At 36.6% G+C, this 24,484-nt stretch overlaps 1 protein-coding gene across 14 annotated transcripts in view; it reads left to right on the top strand.

Moving 5' to 3' along the window:
• Positions 1 to 24,484, top strand: part of SEMA5A (semaphorin 5A) — a 310,831-nt gene that overhangs the window by 227,282 nt on the left and 59,065 nt on the right. For all 14 annotated transcript variants that reach the window (XM_083854446.1, XM_083854449.1, XM_083854445.1 and 11 more), the window contains 4 exons: positions 1,165 to 1,282; positions 6,520 to 6,701; positions 9,007 to 9,150; positions 16,933 to 17,080. In XM_083854446.1, coding sequence (XP_083710572.1) covers positions 1,165 to 1,282; positions 6,520 to 6,701; positions 9,007 to 9,150; positions 16,933 to 17,080 — 592 coding nt within the window. The remainder of the gene's footprint in view (positions 1 to 1,164; positions 1,283 to 6,519; positions 6,702 to 9,006; positions 9,151 to 16,932; positions 17,081 to 24,484) is intronic.

Below are 24,484 nucleotides of genomic sequence, written 5' to 3' on the forward strand. Positions count from 1 at the left end.
GTTGAAGCCTCCTGTGTTGCAGTTTGTGCCAATTGTCTCTAGTCCTGTCACTGGGTATTGCTGAAGACCCTGGATACTCTTCTTTGCATGCTCCCTTCAGGGTTTTGTACACAGTGATGAGATCCTGTCTGAGCCTTCTCTTCTCTAGGCCAAACAGCTCTCCCAGCTCCCAGCCTCTCCTCACTGGAGAGATGGTCCAGTTGCTTGATCATCTCTGTGGCCCTTCAGTCAACAGATGTGATGGGAACAGATAATTAAAGAGAGAAAGATAATGCTGATGGGTTTGAGTTGAACAAAAATGATAAGTCTAACATTTTTTACAATCTAGACAAAATGTTTGAATGCATGATTTTTTATGTATAATTTATAGGTATTCTTACAAGTGTTAAACTAATTATATTGTGCTTCTCTATAATGGGAGTTCCACCTCCTTTCTTATGGATCTTTATCTGTGAAGCTGCCAACCTATTGCCTGGACTGTTAATACTAGACCTTAGCAAGAGAAACCTGCTATTTATTAGAGAAATGAACTTCTAGTTTTGTACAGTGGATCTTTCAGAGTCTATATGAAACTGGACTACCATCCTTCTCTGTAAATCTTTTCTTTCCCTCTTCATGTGCCACTAAGAGGGAGTGTTGAGGGCAGCATGTGAAAAGTAAGAGGTGTGATGGCAGCCACCAATGCAACTGAACTAACTTCCAGAGGTTTTATACAATTGCAGAAAATAGATCAGAAGGTTTTTTAATTAATTTTCAAAGAGCAGACGTTGTCCTCTGATTTCTGAAAAAGATGACAGCTACAATTCCAAAACTGACAGAACAAGACTAGGAACTGTAACTGCTGAATTTTTTACTTGGAGCAGATAATATACCCTCTTTATGAATTTCTGCAATTTTCTAGTAATTAAGTACAACAATCAGCCTAGAAACATACCATCCATGCAGACAGAAATTCAGCTATGCACTTAAAAGAAATCCTAGCTTTGTGTAGGCATTCAAATTAATTTTTCCTCTGGTTTTGGTTATTTTGTCTGTGCCATACCAAAACAGAGATAAATTTCACTATCTGCCTATGAAATACCAAGAAATAGTTATTTAGAAATCTTTGGTCACTACAGATGAAGATAAATGTCCTGGTTATCTCTGATTGATTTTCATCCACAGTGCGTGCATTGGATCCCAAGACCCTTATTGTGGCTGGGATATGGTGTTGAAGAAATGCACAACGCTGGAAGAAAGTCTGAGCATGAGTCAATGGGAGCAAAGCATTACCGTGTGTCCAGTAAGTCCAAATGCACTCATCTCTTAAAGCCTTTGATTCTGTGTGAATTTCATGAAAATGAGTTGGCATAGATTTTTCAAGCTCAGAAAACTGTATTTAAAGTAATTTTCCTTAGGTTTTAGCAGAATACCTAGTTTCTTTTCTATTTCTTATCAAACTACTTACATGGTAAAATAATTAAGAGTAATTTCAGAGGATTTTTTTTTTATCTGTAGAGGATGGTTGTTTTTTATCTGTAATGTCTGTTTTCCCACCTTGAAAATAAATGTTTTCTAAGACTAATGATATTGACATATTTTTCTCTGCAGAATTTTTCTCCATTATGTGCTTTGAAAATCACTAATGATATAATCTTTTCTTTTAGGATTATTATTGCTAATATAAAAAACCAAATAACATCTTGTAGAGTCCATGAATTGGAAGGCTGACTTCCATGAGTTAAGTCTCATGGATATTAACGACAGAGGCGATAATTACAATAAATGCATGGTTCATATTTACAGTGGCTTACCACTTCTCTTCAAAAAAATATTTTGAATAAATTCAGTATAATATAAAAAAAGCACCAACAAAATTGACTTGTATCTCTCATTTTTAATTTTATTCTGATGTTGTTTAAATACCTTTTTTTTGGTGGGTTTTTTTGTTGGTGGTGGTGTGGTTTTTTAGGGGGGGAGATTCTTGCTGCTTTGTCCTTCTGCCCATGTAGAGGTAGCCTTTCCAACTCAATTCTGCTTTCAGTCCTAGTAAGGACTTCTTGATCTTGTCCCTGCTCACCAGTGGGGCGCATGCATCTGTGAACTTATACTCACATGGCATCCATGTTCTAATCTCCATGTGTTTACAAGCTCCCTTTAACATCTTGATGACACTTTTCTCTCCTAAGCTGGACTTTGTTTAGTGAACTAAAGATGCGCAAAATCAGTATAAAGTTCTTCCAGCTTTGACTTAAGCTCTCTACACGTGTTGCAGCAGCCTCATGGATACAAAGACTACACTGATTCTGAGGGCCTTGAGAACATGCTCCTGTATTCTGACTGTGTTTGACATTAAATAGCAATTTTTAAAACATTTTTTCAAAATTTTAAAGCTTTAAAAAATGTTTATGTCTTATCCTGTCCTTTGCATCCACCTTCTCACATTAGAGGACTAATAAAATAGGCTGTGTTGGATTCATCTGCATCAGCATTTGAGCTGAAATCAGGAGCAACTTTTGGGGGAAATAATATGATTACTGAAATGCTTTATTTTGTTGATATTTGCATAGGCAGTCAGCCTGCTGTGCTCAGTTTTTGAATTATGGCACTAGGCCTTATTTTCTTTTGTAGATATAGAATGTGAAGCCAAGATGGGGTGGAGGGAGGAATAATTTAGAAAGCATAATTCCATTCTGTTCCGTTCAACTGGAAAAATAGTTATTTAGTACCTATTATATGATATGTGCATAGGATATGGCAGTCTAGTCAAAGCAGGGGAGCACCTAAGTCTTGCTTAGAAATTTATCCCTAGCCGTGAGACTTATCCTGCTGATCTGAAATTCAAAGACCTAGAGAACCTCCAAAGAAGTTTTGTCCTTGAGCAGATTGAGCTTGCACAATATAAGGAAGATTTTAGAATTATTTATCTAAATTAAAGAGTGTGGGTTTACATCTTTACTGTTTTAAAGCCTTATACACTAAGTAACACATTATTGAACAGATTGGAAAACTTTATAGAAACTTTCCTCTAAAGGAAAACACAGTATTCTGGCAAACTGCAATCAATTACAATTTTGCTTAGTGAGGCTTTCAAATATTCGTTTTTATAGCATTTTTATGTGCTGTGCTCACAGGATATATAAGCCAAGCTGTAATTAATTTAATTTTGTAGGCAACTGAGCTATGTGCATCCTTAACATGTGCTGGATATATTTAAGACACTGTTGCAGGCAGAACATAACAGAGTATTCAAAACCTACTCTCCCTCTTTTGGTCCCAATTGCTTGCAATATCTTAATTGTTAGCAAAATTACTCAGATCTTTTTGACATTGTAGAAACTTTTTTAGATTAATGAATGACCAGTTTCTTCTAAAATTGGGTCAGAGAGGGGTCTGTTTATTCAATAGTTTAGTCCAGGATAAAAAGTGTGACCAGTTTCCTTTGAGAAATAATTTCCCACAGAATTATTCATATGGCTGAGTACTTATAGGCATGTCATGGTAAAGGAAAGAGGTGAATAGGACAGATAAGTGAGCGTCTGTGCTACCATCTATGGACTTTGAAGATCAGTTTTGAAAAATGTGGTTATTTTGGTTATCTTGCTCTGATTTAATTCTCAATTTGATTTTTAGGTTATTGTTTCAGTTGGCATCAGTACAGCAATTGTGCATAAATATGGACACTAATTATTGCTATGGCACATTTGATCTTTTTCCAGTTGGTCATGTATCCCTATTATTCATCCAATATTTTTTATGGCAATTAAAGTTCATTGTTTTTTGAAGTATTTTCCAGTGGGACAGCTTACAATCCATCACTTAAAAACATACTGACATTATCTAGGAGCTTTTACAAGGAAAGGAAAAATAATTTTAAAAAATGTTTTTCAGGATTTCAGTTTTGATTCTGGTTTGGGGTTTGTTTGTTTAACAGAAATATGCAACATGAAATGGCTTTATTTTTATAGTTATTCTCAGAGAAAGTGTAGTATGGGGTCTGAGTTCATTAGGAGCTTCAGGAAATTCTACAGACTCACTAAATTCTACAAAAAGGAATCTCAAACCAAAGATCTCTTGACAGAATTATAAACTGTAACCTTTACTCAGAGTGCAGAGACACAAAGCAGGTAGATGAGGAGGGTGGAGAGAGACTTGAGACAAAGATGGATAATTGGAGGACATTAAGAAGAAAGAAAGGCCTAAAGGTGTCTGCAGAAGGGAAAGGGTGACAAAACCAGGATGCTAGAGAGGGAAAGCAGAGTGTAGCTATGCCAAGATAGTCTGATTGACTGTGATTTTGCCCTTGAGGTGTCAGATTGTGAAAGGTTAATGGGCATGGATTCTAGTGAGGGCTGCAAAGGCCCCTCATCAGGACATTTTGCTTTCCTGCAGTCCTATGATGAAATTGTTTGATATCACTTCTGAAAGGGAGATACTCACAGAGAGACAGAGCAGGTGAGTCATGGGAACAGCAGAGATCCCAGTGGGATGATCTTTGCAGGAGCAAGGAAAAATAATGAAGAAAGAGAATATGTCATCAATTTATCTTTCTGAGTTCAAGCATTCAGCTATGTTTTATGTATGCTTTCTCTGCCACTTAATATGTATTATGGTAACCATGGACAACTGTTAGCTTGTCTAACCATAGACAACCTTTAGTTTATAATTGTAGATACAACAATAAAGATGCTTTGATGCAGCACAGAAACAGAAACCAGTGAAGGCATTTTCACATCTCTGACGTAATTAGATTGAGGACATAGAATTGTTAGTTTGTGGACTATAAATATTTGTTAGACCAGCAGTGTAAGAGAGAATGAGCCTGCTTTTCACTTAAAAAGAAGTGTTTCTTGTTGTCTTACAAAACCCAACAATGTAAACTCTACGTGAGCAAAGGTTGGTGAGTTTTTTTCAATAAATAGCTGTCAATGGATTTTGAAATGATGAATTATGGATATGTTGGTTGTAGCTGACAGAATATATACATAGCTGTTCTTGCACAAGTGATATTTGTGAAAAAATACTAATTAATTGTAATTAATTAGTAGTGAAATTATGGTATCTTTGCCACAGTGGGAAGAATCAGCCAATATCTAGAGTGTCCGTGGAAACATGCCTTATGTTGTAATTGAATCTCTTGTATCTTCAAAGTATTTCTGATATGTACACTTCTCTCACCACTGCTAAAATACTAAAAGTAGCAAAGGAAGATACCATTTCAGATTGGTTATGACAATCTACAGCTCTAATTTCTATTTCAATATATAAGCAAATATTAAAATGTTATGTTCTCACACATTGGGTGAAAAATGAGTGACTACAAGTGATGTTATTAATACATCACTTTATTAATATTACATATTAATTCTTACTAAGAGTGAATTTAAATGCTACTTAGCCTGCACTTGTTGGTGCTTGACTGAAAGTTAACATGTGGCAAACAAAAAGCAAATTCCTTAATACTTAATTGAAAAAGTGGCCATCATTTCCATTTAGGATCACAGATTTGTCAAGATTAACACCTTGCTAAAATATTACGAAAATCTGTCTTTTTTTGGGAGCTGAATTCCTCATATCCTGCGCTATTTTCTTTAGAAAAGCTCATTTTCTAGCTCATTTTGTTTCAGCTAGGCAATGAAGATTTCATATTAAACGTGTTACAGCTGCTTGGTGGAAACATTCCAGTCAAGATGAGAATTGTCTGAACCTTCCAGCCAAAGGTGTTAAGAATTGAATACTGTGGGAGCAAACTCTTTCATCATGCAGGGTTAGGTGCTGCTTTTTGGAGATATTTCTAGGATTTATACATATAATTTCATATAACACTTAGAGACTGTCATATTTAAAACCACATTTTGTCCTTATGAAATGGTACTGTATGACATACACTTCAAAAGCTATTTTCAACAAAAGACACTCATCATGGAGATTTGAGTTGGATTAATCCAGTTTTGTTACCCTGGACTATTTCAGCATCTGTTTTTAGAATCACAGAATTGTTTCACTGGAAGGAAACAATCTTCCACTGGGCCATGTTGCTCAAAGCTCCATCCAACCTGGCCTTGGACACTTCCACAGACTAGACATCCACAGTTTTCATGAGAAACTGTTCTAGTGTCTCGTCATCCTCATAGAGAATTTCTTCTTCATTTCTTCCTTACCCTCTGCTGGCTCTTCCTTTTGATCTTGGGTTTTACAGTCAGTCTTCAGGTTCCATTTTCACCAGAAAATTTTAGGAAGTAGGTAACGCAGAAGAAAATTGAGAGGTAGGCAAGCATGGTTGTGAAAGGTAGCAGTTAGTTGTGATTTCTGTTATTGCTCTGGTGGTGGTGTCCAGTGGCTCAGATTGGTCAGAAGTTGGGGAAGTTATGCAGCTATAGGAATTATAAAGGGAGATTACTGTCTGGAAGATGTATCTCTGCCGTGGAGGCTGCTATTGCTGGTGGCTGAAGGCTAAACCTTCATGCACAGCAGAATAAAGTGGTTGTGTGAAAGAACTGTCAAGCCTCAGGTAAGCTTTTCTGTTTTGTTTGTTTCTAGATGAGGAATCTGACAGTGGATGGACATTTTGGAACATGGTCACAGTGGAAACCTTGCACCCACACTGATGGTGCCAGTGTTGGCTCCTGCCTCTGCAGGACACGTGTGTGTGACAGTCCTGCTCCTCAGTGTGGAGGATGGCTGTGTGAAGGACCAACCATGGAGATTGCCAACTGTTCCAGGTATGCAAGATTTCAGCTTCTATCATTTGTGGTTTAAATTTAACTTAATCAGAAGCCTGCCCTTTGAAATCTCCCCTGAAATCTACTGATCCTGTTCTGTGCATGAAAGGGCAAATGGGACATTATAAAGTATCTCTCAGACTTTGTAGAAGAGAGAATGAGCCAGAGAGCAAAGAGTCATTTCAAATGCTGTACCAAATAACGTCCTCAGGTAATTTTAACAAAAACACTGAAAGAAAAAGAAAATTCTGTGTTAGATGATATCCAAAGTAGGATATTTTTTCTAAGTTCTGTAATTCATACAACTTTCTTTACTGGAAGTTAAAATGGCTTACTTTTTTGTAGATCTCAAATTGCTATTGTGATCTCCCATTCTGCGCTGGAAAAATGTTTTCATTGTATCTTTCAGCTGTATCACAATAGCGAGTTCTATTATCAGTCTGTATAGAACTCTTTAGCCACTCTTTTGTCTTCTTCAGGAACTTAACCACTACCAGAGAAAATCAGTGAGAGCAAATAATTTCAAATAGACTCAGAACATTATGTATTTGGAACTGAGTCAGACGTTCATGTTTAAAACATTATACACATATACTATACATACTTTAATTGCAAGATGAAACATATATTGTGCATTCTGCTTCTTTTCAGTGATTCTTTCTGGTTTTTTGTCTTCCTTTTTTTAACATCACAATCACATGATGGTAGTGAATAAAACTGATTACATTTCTGCACAAGGTAACTGCAAGCTCTGTAAGTGAAAATAGTCTATTTTAGGAAAATTATTAAAAATCTAACAATATATAACATCGGGTCTGGAGAATGATAGCAAAGACAAACATGAGATACTGACCAATCAAACAACAAGCTGTCAGGTTTAGAAGGGAATTTGGAATGTGATTTGGGACTGGATTCGCATTCTACCTTTGGCATTATTGTACTACTGTTTTAATATCTTATTTCTATTAACACTGCTATATTAGTAAGGCACTGTTTTAACTTTTGCTTTCTTTTGCTTTTATGATGAAAAATCAAAAGCTCAATATAGTGTAGTTTTATTTTTCTTTATTTCTGTTTGTGTTCTACCAGTACAAAAACACAAAAACTGCAAGGTTGCCATTAAAGCTTTGGATAACAGCTGAAGTACTTTTTTTTTTTTTTTTTTTTTTTTTTTTTTTTTTTTTGCTTAGGACAGGATATGAAATTCCTTTTCAGATGCTTGGTCTATATATAATATTTTAATTATATCTGTATAATTCTATAGAGAGATAGATAGATAGATAATAGATAGATAGATAGATAGATAGATAGATAGATAGATAGATAGATAGAAAAATAGATCGATCAGTCTATCAATAATATTTTTTCTGGGGTATATTAGAGGTGGTGGGAGTCCTTTCTGAAAGTTCACAAATGCAAGGTGCAGCATGTGAACTCTTTTAGCTTTTTTTGTTACATTACAGGCAAGGTATCGAGCTCTTATCAGAATAACCTGTTGAAATTGAGAACTAATGCATTTTAACAGTTACTTTAGTGTCGTAGAGTCATTTAGGCTGGAAAAGACACTAAAAATTGAGTCCAACCATTAATAAGCACTGCCTAGTCCACTACTAAACTATATCCCCAAGAACATTTGTGAGTCTTTTAATACCTCCAGGGATGGTGACTCCACCTCTTCCCTGGACAGCCTGCTCCAGTGCTTGACAACCCTTTTGGTGAAGGAATTTTTCCTAATGTCTAGTCTAAATCTCTCCTGATACAACATGATGCCATTTCCTCTCATTCTGTCCATTGTTAAAATCAAGAGATCAATGCCTAGGAGGAGAAACCAACCCCCACCTCATTATAGTCTCTTTTCAGGGAGTTGTACAGAGCAATATGGTGTCCTCTGAGCCTCCTTTTCCTCCAGACTTTAATCACTTTCCTTTTAGACAAGGTGGCAAAATTTGACATTTTAATCTCCCTGAAAATGGTATGTAATTTAAAGTTAGGTTCAGAATACTGATATAGGGGTTTGCATGTGTAGTTTACCCAGAACAAAGGGACCAAAAGTAAATACATATCTTCATATCTTTGTAACTCTTGTATAAGGATGTAATTTTAGCAGTTGCTGATTACAAAGCATGGAATACGGAATATCAGAGCACCTTTATTTTGGTTCAGTATTCTTGAAGAAATGGAACACGATGCAGTATTAATGACTTCTACAGAAATATTAATAGGCCAGATTCTGCTGTCAGTCACACCTAATCAGCCATTCGCTATGTATAACAGATGACAGAGCCTGAGCTTTTTATTCTACCAGAAATGGAGGCTGGACACCATGGACTTCTTGGTCACCTTGTAGCACCACTTGTGGCATAGGCTTTCAAGTTCGTCAGCGTTCCTGCAGCAATCCAACCCCTCGACACGGAGGACGCGTCTGTGTGGGACAGAATCGTGAGGAGAGGTGAGTTGTCTTTCTTCTATTTTCTGTTTTAGTTTCTTCTGTGCAGTTGTATTCCATAGGTCATTTTCTCCTTTATCTGCTCGGTTTTCCTTTCCCTTTCCTTTCACTCTCTCTTTAACTTCACTGTTGTACAGTACAGTATTCCCATTAACGAGGCTGTGGGTCTGCAGCAGATCTTTCATCTTTCGCTTTGCTTCATCCCTCCTGAGCCACCTGAGAGCTCCTGGTAGAGCCAGAGAATTGTGCTGAAGCAATGTGCTGCTGTCCCTTGAGACCCTGAAAATTGATTCTCTTTGAAAATTGATTGCACTGTGTTTAAATTGTAACTCATCCAGCCTCAAGACCTGGAATTCAGAACAAAATATAATAAGGTCACAGCACTATGTTACTGATGCTGTGAGTTCATTTTTTCTGTTGTAAATAAATTAAGCATTTCTGTAACATGGAAGGAAGTTTCGAGGGCTTTGTTTTCCATTCAATAAATATAATATACCTTAAACTCAAATGTCTTTAATAAAATTTCAAGCTTGTTTTTTGTTTTTTGGGGTTTTTTTTTTTGTTGGTTTGGTTTTTGGGGTTTGTTTGTTTGTTTGTTTGTTTGTTGTTTGTTTGTTTGTTTGTTTGTTTGTTTTTGTTTTAATTGTATATATTTTTTAACCCCCAAACTCAAGTTAGCTCAGATTTTGATTTCACCATATACTGTTTTGGCACCAGACTAAGTATCTTGTCACTAGCTCAGAATGTCAAGTTCAGGCCTTTCATTCTATTTTACATATACTCTAATTACATCTCTAATTTATTTGGACCCTACATCTCTACATCTCTAATTTTTATGTTTGAAGTTTTAGCAGGAATTAATTTTTTTCAATCAGGCTAGAATATGTTCTGATAAATTGCAACTCTCGCGTGCATTGTGTTGTTTCCAGAGGCATACCAGAAGGCTAGATGGCAGAAAACTAGCATTGGTGTGAAAATTTGGAGTCCTGTAGCCACCTATTCTAAGAGACGTATGCAGATATATTTCCTCCCAATACGCACTTATGGCTTACTTCAGTGTTTCTGTGTGGATGATGTAGTATCCTATATTGCTGTTGGATGTAAACTAAAATCAGTAACCTTTATGAAGAGTTTCAGTGAGGCATTTAATTAAACACCAACTCTAGCATTTTTTCAGATTTAGAGGTTCATTGAAGCAAGGTTGCATCACACATTCACTTATTAACGGATCACCAGGGACCTGGTCTAACTCCTAAATGTAAAGGATCAGTATCACAGAAAATGTGAACATTTCTCACTGTTTCAAGGCCATGAATATTTACCATTTCATTCCAGAGGAGAGGATTTTGTTCTTTTGTAAATTGCTTTCTGAAAATAGGTTGCCCAACCAGAAAGCCATCACCATCAAACATAGATTGTATCTGCTGTTGTTTAGCTCTGTCCCAGCATGAATAACAGTTATTGATTTTCCTGAACTGAGAGGTCAGTCCAGGGCAGGACACAACAAGACTAAACATAGGAAAAAAAATCAGTTTGGAGAGGCTTTAGAGTGATGGACTAAAGATGGTAATAATAATTGTTTATTTTAGTTTAACATGGAATAAAAGTTTGAAAAGAAGTTTCACAGAAATAAAGAAAATCATGAGAAATACTTTCTTAACTATATGAGCATTAAGATAGTGGGTTCACTGTAAAAGCAGTTATAAACCAGAAAGTGACTTATGATAAGTTGAAATAATAGCAGTCCAGAAGGATTGAATTTGGTATGTAACAGTTCTGAAGAAACAATAAGATTATGTTGCTTTGCTTTTGCAGCCTGCAGCTTATTTGTCCTTTCTATCTCCATCCAGTTCAGCAGCAATCTGGGATGAATGTGCCTGTGAGTTTACTGCAGGATGCCTTTTTCTCTCAGAGTTCTTCTGTCACTGCTTCCTGTCTCTTTGAAAGACCCTTCACTCCTAAAAACCCTGCACCTTTCTCACTCACAGCTTGCTCACAGCTGACCTTCCTGCCTCTACCTTGCTTTTGTTTGTTATCCTTGTTATGTCCTGATACTTTTAATTATTTTTTAAGTGTCTTTAATTTTTTTTCTAGAGGGTGCGGTAAGTTAGGAAATTTTGTCAAATAATTTGTAAAGCAGCTAAAGGAATGAGGCATCAGTTATTTGCCAGGATTTTTGTCAGTGTTAAGCCAAGTACTTGGATAAATCCTTTCAGAGCTGTAAAAAGCAGAAAGTCCTGGGATATTTGCCAGCCAGGGCCCATCCCATCACCCACAGCAGGGGAGCAGGGCAAGCCTGGGGATTGTGACCAGATCCAACCAAGAGTCTAGATCCTAGTGACATCATGACAATGAGAGAAGTCTGAAGTCCAGGTAGGAAGCTAAACCACAGACTAGAGTTGGGATCAGGTTAAATAGAGCTCTTTGGCCCATTGGTGTGGGTGGAGGACCCAGGGGAAGCTGGCTGGGGCCATTAGAGTTTTATGAGTGTCCTCATGACTCTGCCAGCTTGTAGAGTTTTGAAATGGGAGGGCAATGGAGTACCAGCATTTACAGTAGTATCATTTCACTGTTTCACTCTCATTGAGTTACATCAGCACCAAATGGAAACAGTTCCTTTGAACCCATAATATTTAGGCAGGCTGAACAAATATTACATGTGCAATAACTTCTGAGAAACATTTACTGGTTTTGTATCCAAAGAGCTGAGAAGCAACTTCTCAGATTTTCTTACTTAAATCAACCAATGTCTCAAATAGCCTAACTGTTTACTTTTTTGATGATCCAGCTCATATGTAAAACTAATATATATTTAGTATTAATATTTATTATTAGTAAAAATTTGAATTAGTTGGTTTACACATTGAGTGCCTTTGTCTTTTTAAATGTGTGTACTCTAATCACCTTCACATGTTCAGGGGTATAAAAATAGGATTCAGTTTCCACAGCCATCTGCATGCCAAACTTTGAAACAGCTTTTCAATAAGCAGAAATCCAGTACATAACTCCATAGAAAGCAAACACAAAAAAGGCAGTGTATATCTGAGGTAAATTTACCTCCAGATGTGGATGCATATTCAGCTTGAGAGTATTTGTTCATGTGTTAAGAGCTAAATGTTTGTCTAGGTTATATTTGTTTTACCTCATGAAAGCCACGATCCTATTATGGCTAATGTATCAGGCAGCTCTGTGCTTGCTGGCCATTCCCTTGAAATCAATGGCAATATTTGCCAATTTAAAGCGTTGAAGATAGGTTAAACTGTTTCATGCTCTGCTGCTAAAGGGGTGTGTGGGAAGGGGGAGAAAGCAGTTGAGAGATAACAGCAAATACTCATATTACAAAGCAAATTCCCCTTGTAGAAGTAGGTCAAAAGTGCAGCTGATGTGCATTTAGACAGAATACAAAGAGGGAGTAAAAATAATATTGTAACAAAATTTGCTAATCAGATAATAATTTTGTAGTTAAGACTCCAGATTGAAGACATCTTGATGAATTCCTTAGGGGCTTAATTTTTCTGATTTTTTCTGTAAAATAAATATTCACTGAAGCTGCTGGAAATTCTCTAGATCTTAGTTTATAGAGTCTGCTGTATCCTGTCTTGACATTATGGAGTGAGAATGTTTTTCCTTTCTGTGGAAGATGCTATAGATATGGCCTCATTAAGTCCACTGGCCTCCCTCCTATCTGTGCAGAAATAAGGGACATTAAAATGAGAATTGCTTGCTTTCAGTGGATGCACTTATCTTTTATTACACAGGAAAGAGTAGAAAAAAACCCATGGCAACTAGAAAAATAAATTGGCTGCAGACGAGGAGTAAACGTCTGAAAGCCCTGGATATTTTGGGGTCTATAAAGCAATTAGAAGCAGGACATATTGTTGCATTATTTTGTACACAATTCTCAGCAAACATTCAGCTTTTGGGCTTGTTTCCGTGAGAAAGAGGAACTGCTGAGAGTCAAGTGCCTGCTCTGTCTGGCACTGCTTGTTTCTGAGCGGTGTGAACAAGCCCAGTCCACTTCAGCAGAGCAGCTTAAACACCGCAAGGCTTTAGGATTGCTTGCACTCCCATGGATGTCGTCTGCTGGGAAGTGTCTGTTCCCACTCTCCTTGCTTTCTCTGCTCCCTCCTCTTCCATGGAAGCCCCTGGGACCACATGCCACCTTCCACAGTGTCTTGGATGGGTATTTCTGTTAATGTAACAATCTCAGTCCAGCAGGGCATGTGTGTGTCATGTTCCTGCCTTACGTTAAAGGAATCTGGCATTCCCATCAGCCTCAGTATACTCTCTGCATCCCAGAAAATCACCAGCTACCAGCTAATCACAACTACCCACAACAGAACAGTACATTGCACAGGAAGGGGCAGACAGCGATGAAACTTAGTTTATTTTTCTTAAACACAGGGTGGTATAACATAGTTCAAAATTACAAACTATTTGTTTAAATAACATCTCTCTGTGGAATAAAAAGGGCATATTTGTAACTGTCATGCAGTTAGCCTGTAGTACTCAGTGCTGGGTAGCAGCACTGAAACAAATTGAATAAATTGATGTCTTATTAAGGGTTGAGATCTTTATAGAAACAAGAATAGTAATGCAAGTTGCATAGAAATTGTAGTTGTAAAATTTGCTGTAGGCACTAATAGCTGTGGACACAACTGGACAGAGGATGTTCACTCTTCCCCTAGTATGACAATTCCTTTATTAGGGCATTTGAACTTGGGTTCACTTCAAGGGAAATGTGAAGGGTCACTGTACAAAACCCACATTTCTCTAGGCTGTTCTCCACTCTGACCTCGCTGCAGTTAGGTTAGGGGAGAGGGCAGTGGTTTCACAGATTCAAGTTTCTTGCATTGCATGTTTTGTTGAATTACTGTAAAACGTTAGCCCTGTGGGTCCTGAGAACAAAATTAAGAGGGGAAGAAAGAGCAAAAGGGAAAAAGGGTTGCTGAGTGACTTGAAATGCAGCCAAGAACAGATATAATGAAACTTGGCTCAAAGCCCTGTGCTGTAGCACAGTTCTCAAAGATCAATTGCAGGGATGTCTCTAGCTGTGAAAACATACCTGATGTTTTCAGAGGCTGGCTGGCTGAAATAAGAATAAAATTCTACTTGTATGCTGTGTTAGTTTTTGGTTTGTTCTGCCTTTTTATTTTTTTTTCCTGAAAAAAAAAGGAAAATTGATGGTGTTGACTTTTTTAAAAGAAAAAACAACTGTTTCCTAAATTGAAGTAGTTTGCATAGAGATTTTAGGGCTTTTTTTCAGCTGCATTTTTAATTGGAATTGGATAACAGAATTGCCAGCCCTTTGAAGTACTCGCTGTGAAGGATCACTGTTATTAGGTTTCTTTTCTGTCTCCTGCTTAAGTGGGAGAGTGGAAGGTCAGGCACGGAGACACTGGAAGAGCCACTGCATAGTAGCATGACTGTCCTCAAAGTGGGATTTGTCATACCTTACTTCAGGTGTTCAGTAATGTGAATGTTTATGTGTGAGTCAGTGTCTAAACTTCCACTGTGATCTGTAGAAATTTAGTCAATACAGGCTGTGGTGATCAGTAATTTGTGTCCTTCTGCTGTATATTCCTTAACTTCTTCAAATCCATCATTCTAGTCTCCTGAGTTTGTATTGACAAGATTTCCATTGCCTTTAATGGCGGCTTAGATGTCTGCCTCTCATGTAGCATTTGTAGTCAAAGAAAATCAATCTGTACATTGAGGGGTGTATTTATATGACCTTTGCTTTAGGGTGACATAAATCGTATTTTTAACTGGGCTGTTTCCTTCCATGAGCTGTTGCTCAAGTTAGATGACTACTTCATTTTTAGATAGTTACACTGTACATGCCCTTATTTTAAGGCAAGACAAGTTCCTTAATTTTACTTCTCCATGGCTGAATATCGGTAATTCTCAACTTCATGGCAGATTTGCTTTAGTCTCAGTGTGTCTCCCAAATTAACTTAACACATCTCCATTAAGAACTGAAATTATGCAAAGTTTGAACTAGTTTGACTAAATGAATGCTGATGTTACATCTATATTTGATAGACTACACATTCTCAACAAATGATCTAGAAGAAACTATCACACGCATTCACATAATTGAGTGCATGTGACAAGGAATGTGTGCAGTTGGAGTTCTAGGGGAAGAATATCCAGGCACAGAACATTCCTATGTGTCTTTAATGACGGCATAATGTGAACTATAATGTGTGTACCCAAATCACACACTGAAGAATTCTGACACCATATTCATAAATATTGAGGATTTGGGCATTTTTTCCTGTTTCCAGAGGAAAGGTCAATATAAGCTGTGAATAATTTTCTTGACTCTACAGAAGCAGAAAACTAAATGTCACTCCCCTATTAATCCTGCTCCCAGTCTTTAGATTTTAATGGAGTTGCCCAGACCTAGGGACAAACTTTGAATTTTAGGCTCCAGCATATGCGATAAATTTACTTTCATATGTTGCTAACACTACCAACATTATTTTTTTGCCTTACACAGAGTTCCAAATGTTCAAATTCCTTGTAATGAAGGATAATAAAGAATTAGAGCTTGCAGATACTGGGGCTTTCTGAAAACAAACAAACAAAAAAAAAAACTGTTGTGGTTATTTTTGTTGAAAATGACAATTGTTCATACTGTCATTTGTTGTAGAAAATGAACAACTGGAGTATTAGAATCAGTTTCCATTGTAGAAGAGTGTCAGGAGATGAGAATTTGTTAGAAGGGCAAGAAGATATTAGATTTTGAATGAATGGTGTAAAAACTGAGGAAATATTGTATCAGATTGATTTGTTCATTCAGGACAGTCTTGTAACAAGAGCTACCCAGATGCATCCATAAAATATCAGAGAATATCTTCAGGGTTGTCTGTTTTGTGACCATACTGTGTGTTTGCTTTATCTAAGCTTGGTCTCTTAGAGAGAGTGCTGGTCACACTTGCTGATGGCCCAAATCCTTTGGGCCTGTGTAGAGGTTCCATAAAAAGCAGCATGTGCTAAGGCTAGAATTATTGGATGGCACACTCAAAAAATCAGGAATCTAAGGTTCTACAAAAATTGAAAAAACTCAGCTGAAGGTGGGACCTTCTCACTTGTCTGAATGTGTTGTTAGGATAATGACAATTCAATAGGGCTTCCCTCAAGAACCTCCTAGGCATCTGAATCAGTTTGCAGCCTACAGGAAAATCCTTCAAAGATAATAATAGCTAAAAGCACCCTTTAAAAGTTAAAGTTGGAACATTCTAAACAAGTGCAGTTCTTTAGGCCTAGAATCAATGTTTTAGCTTTTATATTGCCCATAGAAGCAGAGACACTATGAAAAGCAAAAAGCAAGTGTAGCTGTCTGAAGATGAGAGAGATGGATCCTAATCAATTCTTAGCTGGAGACTGATAAAAGACTTCCTGCATGAATGTTTGCCTTCTGTTTGGTTGACTGCCACAGAGGGATAGCCACAAGTGGTTTTAATAAAGTAGTTTGCAATCTTGCTTACGTGACCGCAGTACAATCGCGTGGCTGCATTGCATGGAATGTATAAAGTCACTGAATAAAGCAAACAAATGCTCCACCCACACAACTGCAACCTAAAAAAACCCACTCGAATGTTTAGACACTCTGTGTGACAGTGTGACAACTGTTAGTGCAGTGCTTAATGAGCAGAGAGAGGCCCTTTGTATAAAATATTTCCCTCTACAAATATCTATCTGAATTAGGGAGGTTTTAGGGAAGGTCTTGTCTTGATAATAAATGGATTCTTTGTCTCCTTATTTCTCTTTTCACAGGTACTGCAATGAGCATTTGTTGTGCCCCCCTCATGTGTTTTGGACGGGCTGGGGACCGTGGGAGCGCTGCACAGCTCAGTGTGGAGGAGGGATCCAGGCACGGCGTAGGACATGTGAAAACGGTCCTGACTGTCCTGGCTGCAGTGTGGTGAGCAATTTGCAGCTTTCTCTTCATCAAATATCTATGGCCATATGCCACGGATGTCTCTATGTTATAGAATCACAAAATCATTTAAGTTTGAAAGGACCTCTAAGGTTATAAAGTCCAACCATTAACGCAGATCTGCCAACTCCTCCATTGAACCATATTCCCAGGTGCCTCATCTATGTGTGTTTTAAATACCTGCAGGGATGGTGATTTCTCTGGGCAGTCTGTTCCAGTGCCTGACAACCCTTTCAGTGCAGAAATTTTTCCTAATATCTAATCTAAACCTCCTCTGGTAAAACTTGAAGCCATTTCCACCTGTCCTAACACTAATGCTCTATGCCCATAAAGCATCTGTATAAGCTCTACCACTAACATGAGTAGTCACCAGATTGTTTTTGTCTCTGTGTTGCTTGTGTGTGCTGAAATCCACACAATTTGTCAATCAGAAATACATATAATTCAGCTTTTTTGTGGTATCATCAAGAATTTAAGCTTCTTGAGGTGAAATTTGTGCAGATGTAGATATGTCATTGCAGGTTTATAATGGGTTTTATTTTTATCATTAGAGTGCATAGGGACCCTAGCTATGAGCCCAGGACTCTGGTGTGCCATGTTCTGTGCAGCAGAGACAAAGCTAAGTTTCACGTCTAAATACATAAGGAGCCAGTCAGTGAATGCATGGAGGCACCAGGAAAGTGCTGAGGTGAGATTGGATAGCGGTGGTGATCTTGGCACAGCAGCAGCCTAGCAGATCTCAGGCTTTGAATCTACAGTGGGATGATTTGAATGACTAGAAGTGCTTTACTGATACCCAGTTCATTAAGAGAAACATATGGGAAGACTTGTAGGGGATTTTTCTCTTCTCTGAACAAATTGAGGTGTGTAGGTAAAGGGGTAGAAGAATTTTTTTTTTTTCTTTTCATAATCTTTAGCTATGTTATTTTCAGAGAGGCCTAATTCTGAGGTTTGTCATAGTCTGTGGACTATGTTTGTTAGATTTGCTGTAATTCAATACTAAAGAAAGGATAATTTATTACCTGTTTCTAATTTGAAGATTTTGTGCATTTTCCCAGGATTTGTTCTCTTTTAAAAATTTATTCTGATAATAGAATTGCATTTTCAGTAGATTAAAAGCAACCAAGAGTCTCGTTTTTTTATTTCCGTAGAACTTTAAGAATTAACCCAGTAACTGAGAATTCTATCAAGTTTTCCAAAATATTTGTCTCTTCTGATGGTACAACAAAAAAGTAGACATATGGTCTAGATCTATTGTTAAACCATCCTGACTGGCATTGAAAAAAGCACAACATGAAGGTTTTCTCCCTCATTTGTTCCTATTTATCCTATAATAATGTTTGTGAAATATAGTGGAATTTTACTTTGCAGAGAATCTTCCCATGGTCTTAAATCAAAAATATGTGGCTCTGATTTTCTTGGAAAGCTCTGTGAGGAATGTAGGAAAACCTTTAATGTAAAAATTCCTTATTATAACTACTTTGAGATTAATGGCACTGGGGTTTGTAATTTATTAACAGTCTTAGCACGTACTCTGCTGCACCACAGAATAGTTACCAGTTCAGCTTTGGAAATGTTCTGGAGATTTTTTATTAATTTTTAAATTATGGTGTTGATGGTTTAAGTTCTGGAGTACATTCATTGTCTTGCTAAAACATAGGCACCAATGGAAACCCATCCAGTGTAGAAATCTTCTATAAACCTTAGTTTTCTTGCAAGACAAAGGACTGTGGTATAAAGTCTGTGTTCTGTTTAAGTTTCACTGAATTTGAAACTTTGAGTTACCTGTCTTGAGTCAGAGGCTTTGCAACCATAGCAGGGCCTAGTCACTAAGTGTAGCTGGAGAAAAAGTACTTTATTTCTTCTCAGAGTTCTTTTCACTAATCTAAGAAAGTGCACTCAGAAATAATTTTATGCCTTCTTGTAATTATTGAATGGATTAAATATTTAGATTAATAAAGTCTTATGAATCAGGAGCACAAATATGAAACTTGTTGGATGTTCTTCTCTTTCAACCAAATTTTTGGTTTTATTGTAGTAGGTATGTATTTTTCCAAACAGAATTATGAATTTTTACTGTACTGAATAAAGGAGAGGTTAATGTGTCTTCTTACTACTATTTTCCATACTTTACTGCTTATAGTGATCTTCAGCTTAGGTTGTGCAAGGTATTTAGTGAATTTATTTTATTCCAAAAAACTTTTATCCCAAATATCTCTGAGTACTTGAGAAGTTAAAAAATCTTGTGTTGCAGTGAAAGTAGTAGTAGTCTATGCTATCTACTGTTTGTTTTGTCTGGAGTAAAAGATGTTATAAGCCAAACATTTATCACTTGAATTAAAGGCATATTTTGGAGTAGACTCAGGGACTTAAAGTGCCTGGTTCTCTCAACCATTAAATGATAGCTTTAAACTATAAAGAGACTCTCCAGCTTTCTGGTTTACTTTCTTCAGTGAGGATGATCTCTGAAACCTTCACAACATTTGAGCAGCATGAGTTGCAGCTGAATAGTTCAGTGTCTGTGGCCTGTGAAAAGGAGAAGAAAAAAGGGTAGAGGACTGGAGAACTTATTATTTAAGAAGATAGTAACTATCTTAGGCTTCATTTCATCTTGAAATGAAATTTTTGATCCATCAGAAGTATAGGATGGATGAAATACTGTCTTGGGACCCTTTTCAACTGTGCCAATTCTTTGTTTTTAGAACTTTGTTTGTAGGGATTCATGGGAAAACAAGAACAACAACTACTATTTTTATAAACTTAAGAAAGGAAGTCTTATAGTATGCCTGGCAGCGGTACCAGGGGACCAGATTTAATTTCTTAGGAGAACCTGCCTGTTGTGTTTTCCAATCTACAACCCAGCTGTGAGACTGCAGTATAGCCAATCCTAATCTATTTTCCTGTCTTGTTTTGCAGCTTTTACCGTATTAATGGCTATTTTCTGTGTCCACCTAATGATTTATACCACATAATTTTTAATGAACAGTGTTTCTTCCTTTTAGTTTTGTTTTATTGCACCTAAACTACCCTATCACAGCAGAAAGATACTGCCTGTGCTTGTCTTTTTGCATGTTTCTCATCAGTTTGTTCCTTGACTTTATCTGTCTTATAGCAGATATCAGCCAAGCCACTCAAATATTTTTTATCAGGACTCAGTAGAGTTCCCTACCATTATTTCCAAATTATTTTATAAAATAATAATGATAAATGTTTTGAAGCATATAAATATTCCACAGAGAGAAAACCATGATGGTATCTTAAAGATGCATCTGTTGCTTAAGTGCACTCAATACATGAAAATGGATAGCCAGAGACTTAGGACTGAAGGCATTTTCACTGAATATAGAAAACCATAAATCAATATGATACAGGAGAATTAGACCATAGAGACTCATAAAGGTCAAAAAGATGAAGTTTGAAATCAAAATCTGAAGTCATAAGGACCTGTCAAAGTCTTTAAGTTAATCAAAGCTACCAAAGAGTGCTTAAAATTGTCTAATAAGAGATAGAACCATCGCAACCAAATTTAAGAGCAGCTAAAATCTGGTAATAGAAAGCTTAAGCAGATCACAAAACAGGTATTGACCTTGTGTATGCAGGTGATACAGGCACTATAGAAGGAACTGTGGAATTCTCTGGGCTGTGCTAATGTGACTCAGAGGACAAACATCTTCAGATTTTACAGCATACTCAGATAAGTTGTATGTTTCCTTCAGAAAATGCTTCTTTTCCCTTGAGAAGCATAATCTCACTTGAATTTGCCTCAGGCCAGTAATAAAAGAATAACTTTTTTAAAGCATTATTAATAGAATGAAGAATTTAGTTTGAGGCTCAAGTTGGGTGACATGCTTTATGTGTATATTTGTCTATGTTCTCATTTCAGTCATACTAACATATACATTAATCTTAGTTTTTGTACTGGGAGACTGGTAAAGGGTATACACTTTCCACATACCAGAACAAAACATGCTGTGTTTTGCTGTGGAATTAAATAAAAAAAGGAGGAATTTTCTTTGTTTCTTAGAAAGTAATAGATATTTCTTTTTAATTATTAGTGTTATTGTTTCAATGTTCTGAAATTGTTCTGAACACAAAACTTTTTTTCAAAAAGTGTATTTGTATTCTAGAGTTTTTGTAATAAAACAGGATAAAAAAAAAGGTGACCAGAAAATAATATTGTTATTGTGCTTTTTTAATAGTTCTTTCTTAAGTTTCCATTTGACTTAAGAAAAATAATCTATTGCTAAACCAGAAAACAATCTCACAGGCACCATGCATAAGATATTGTACTGTTTATATGATGTTTGCCTACTTTAAGCTCATTTCCTTTTTCAATCCTTTTTTCTTCTGTAATACAAACTCCATTGGGGTATTAACTGTTTTTTTTATGTTTTAAAAGTTTAAAAAAGTAGAACCTTTCTTCTTTTGATGCTGCACATGCTACTGCAATTGTAAGCAATAACAAGGGTATTTTGCCCTTAAAGAGGGTAAAACGAAAAAAAAAGCCCACAAAATCATAAGAAATAGTTTCAGAAAATGCTAAAACATATTGATCACTGTGCATATCTGCTTATCTTGGTCAGTAAAGTGAGTTATCAGCTTGGCATTCATGGTCAAGGTAAATGTGAAATATAAACTGGTTGGGCTGATGTGCATATATATACAAATGTGAGCTGTTTCAGGTGGTATTTGGTCACATATCCAGCAATAATTTTGTTGTTTCATTTATCTGATTTTGAAAAAGAGGCTAAACGGTAAGGTGCTTGCTTTCTTGCTTTGAATAGTGTGAAGCATCCCTTTTCTGAGAAATGTAATTTTTGAAGTAACTTAAAGATGTGAAATACATTTTTAGCTGCTAGGAAATTATCTCTACTTCAAACTGTTCAGTTCAACCTGTGATAACTGGTACTGGCTGCAGTCCTGTTCTGAGATTCCCGTAGCAAGCTCTTTAAGGGACTTCCAGGTCATGTAAAATCACTTCTTTCATGGACCAATGCCATCTGATTTTTAATGTCTTTCAAATCTAATGCAAAGGGTTTGCCAAAGTGAACACAATTCAAGAACTTTGTATTTGGCATATGTATATCTGTCAAAAAGGTGATGAATGTTTGATTCAGAAGTCCAAATCTTATCTTGTGCTGTAGTTTTCATTATTGTTATTTAGATGTAGTACTGTACCCCAGCTCTATGAGGCCCTGTGTTTGAGTTGTGGTCACTGCTGCCTCTGATAACCACAGAAGTACCTGAAACCCTCTTCAGTCTGTGCTCAGCAGGCAGTGCTGGGCTCATGGACTCACAGTTAAAAGACTGTGAACTTCTACTTTTCCTTTGATTGGATAAGTTTTGAATGTGAATGAAAAAGGAGAAAAATAGGAAGAAAGAATCTTGGGTGCCGAAGTTCTGTGCTGCACTAATTTTAAATTAAATTGATGAGTGAAACTGAAACTGGAGGATATTTCCAAAGGACTTGTGCTTCATTGAGCCTGAGATCTTTTCATTGCTATGGACCTAGAACATTCAGTTATCTCTGGAAAGTAATCCGTAACTGTTACTGAAGACTAAAAACCAGAACAAAAAAGTAGATAGCATAGTTTTAGCTTAGTTTTATCAAGTAATAGGGTTTACAGGATCATGTTGTGGTCTGTCAGGTGTTCTTATTCTTCTGCAAATAAGTAACAGCACCCACTCCTCCATTACAAACACATTTGATTGGAGAGTGGTCTTAGATGACAATGTGGCATTGAGACTAGTTGCATGAAAAACAGTGGCCCAGTAGAAGGTAAAAAATTAAATTAATTTCTGCACTGAGAGACAGATTTGATGCTGAGTCCATTTTTGCTTGGTCCAAGTGGTGTCAGGTGCTGGTCAATGAGTGTACATATCAGTACACGTCTTGTTTGGGACTAGGCACTGTATCTCTTAATTTTTAGCAGTCGGACTGCTAAATCCTATAGGCAGGAGTATGGGAAAGGGGAATGTGAGAAAAATAAATGGATCAACTTAAAAGAGTTGAAATATAAACTTATAGGAAATCAGGCTTCATTATTTCCAGTGCTTGTGGATCTAGTTTTTTTGTTAGGGTTGTGTAGCTTTATTTGGTACATAAGTAGTATTTCCATGAAATCACAATTGACATAAGCAGGGAGAGCTGTAAAAAAAAAAAAAAAAAAAAAAAAGGTCTGTCCTGGAATATTAAGCAGCTTTTGGAACAACTAAAACTGTATTTAATGTAGCGTATTTTTTCTTATGTTTTGTTTTTAAAAAGAAAAAAGAGATAGCAAACCTCTAATCCGAATTCAGGAAAATAAAAAAATTGATGTAGGTAAAAACATGCTGCTTCACCTGATCTTTGATTTTCAAATTGCTGAACAGCTCCAGAGTAAAACATATTCCTGATGTAAATGGAAAGTGCAGTGCAGTCCTTTAGGATATTACTAATATAGACCACTTCATATCTTTCTGACATTGTTCTTCAGTATGATAGGAGGAGTTTCTGACAATCAAAATGGAGCAACTTAAAAGTAAATTATATTAAATTCATGATAGAGGGGTTATATAGAGTTATTATTAGTTATATTAGTTTATATAATTATGTTACATCCATGTTAGCTTTAGCCACTGGACATACTAGTGGCTTGTCCTAGAAGGAGAAACATCAGATTATTGAAAGGTTACTTTACATCTCTTAAAGGAATGCATTTAGGCAGATTTTACTTATGAGTGCTGTTAGTCAGTTTGGAGGAAAAATCTGGATTATATTTTCTGATGATCTGAACTTTTGGGGTATCATAGATACAAAAGTTGATTTGCATGTTGTATGGGAGGCACTTTGAGGGCTGAAGTAATAGAAATGAAGAGTTCATAATTGCAGTCATGAACGTAACAGAAGCTCCTGCTTTCACCTTGAAGCACAGTGAGGAACAGGACAGGAGAATGACCCTGGTGTGTGAATTGTTTGTGATTCTAGCTATAAGCCAGAATGTTTGTGCAGTGGTGAAATAAAATTAGATTCAGTTATAGCATTTAGGAAGTTTCACAAAATATTCCCAAAGGAGACAAAAAAAGGTAGTCTAGAGATTCACATATAAATTAATCTCAAAAGAGATGATTGTAGCAGTCTGGACTGAAGCTGGATAAAATCACAGTTTTTGTTTCATGTATTGCAGTAATGTGATTTCTCCAACACTGCTGTTATCTTCAAAGCTGAGCTTATTTTGAAGCTGAATTTATCTGACAGCTTTGTGTCAATGTCTAAAGTCATGAAAGCTCGTTATGATTTCATCCACAGATTTCAAAGTCTCTTCTATTACAAAGATATGTCGTTGTTAAGTATGGACAAATCTTAATTTTACTGTAGTCAGTGCTGTAGCAACCTTCATTGTACAGTTG

Source organism: Zosterops lateralis (assembly GCF_965231275.1).
Source record: "Zosterops lateralis genome assembly, chromosome: 1".
NCBI lineage: Eukaryota > Metazoa > Chordata > Aves > Passeriformes > Zosteropidae > Zosterops > Zosterops lateralis.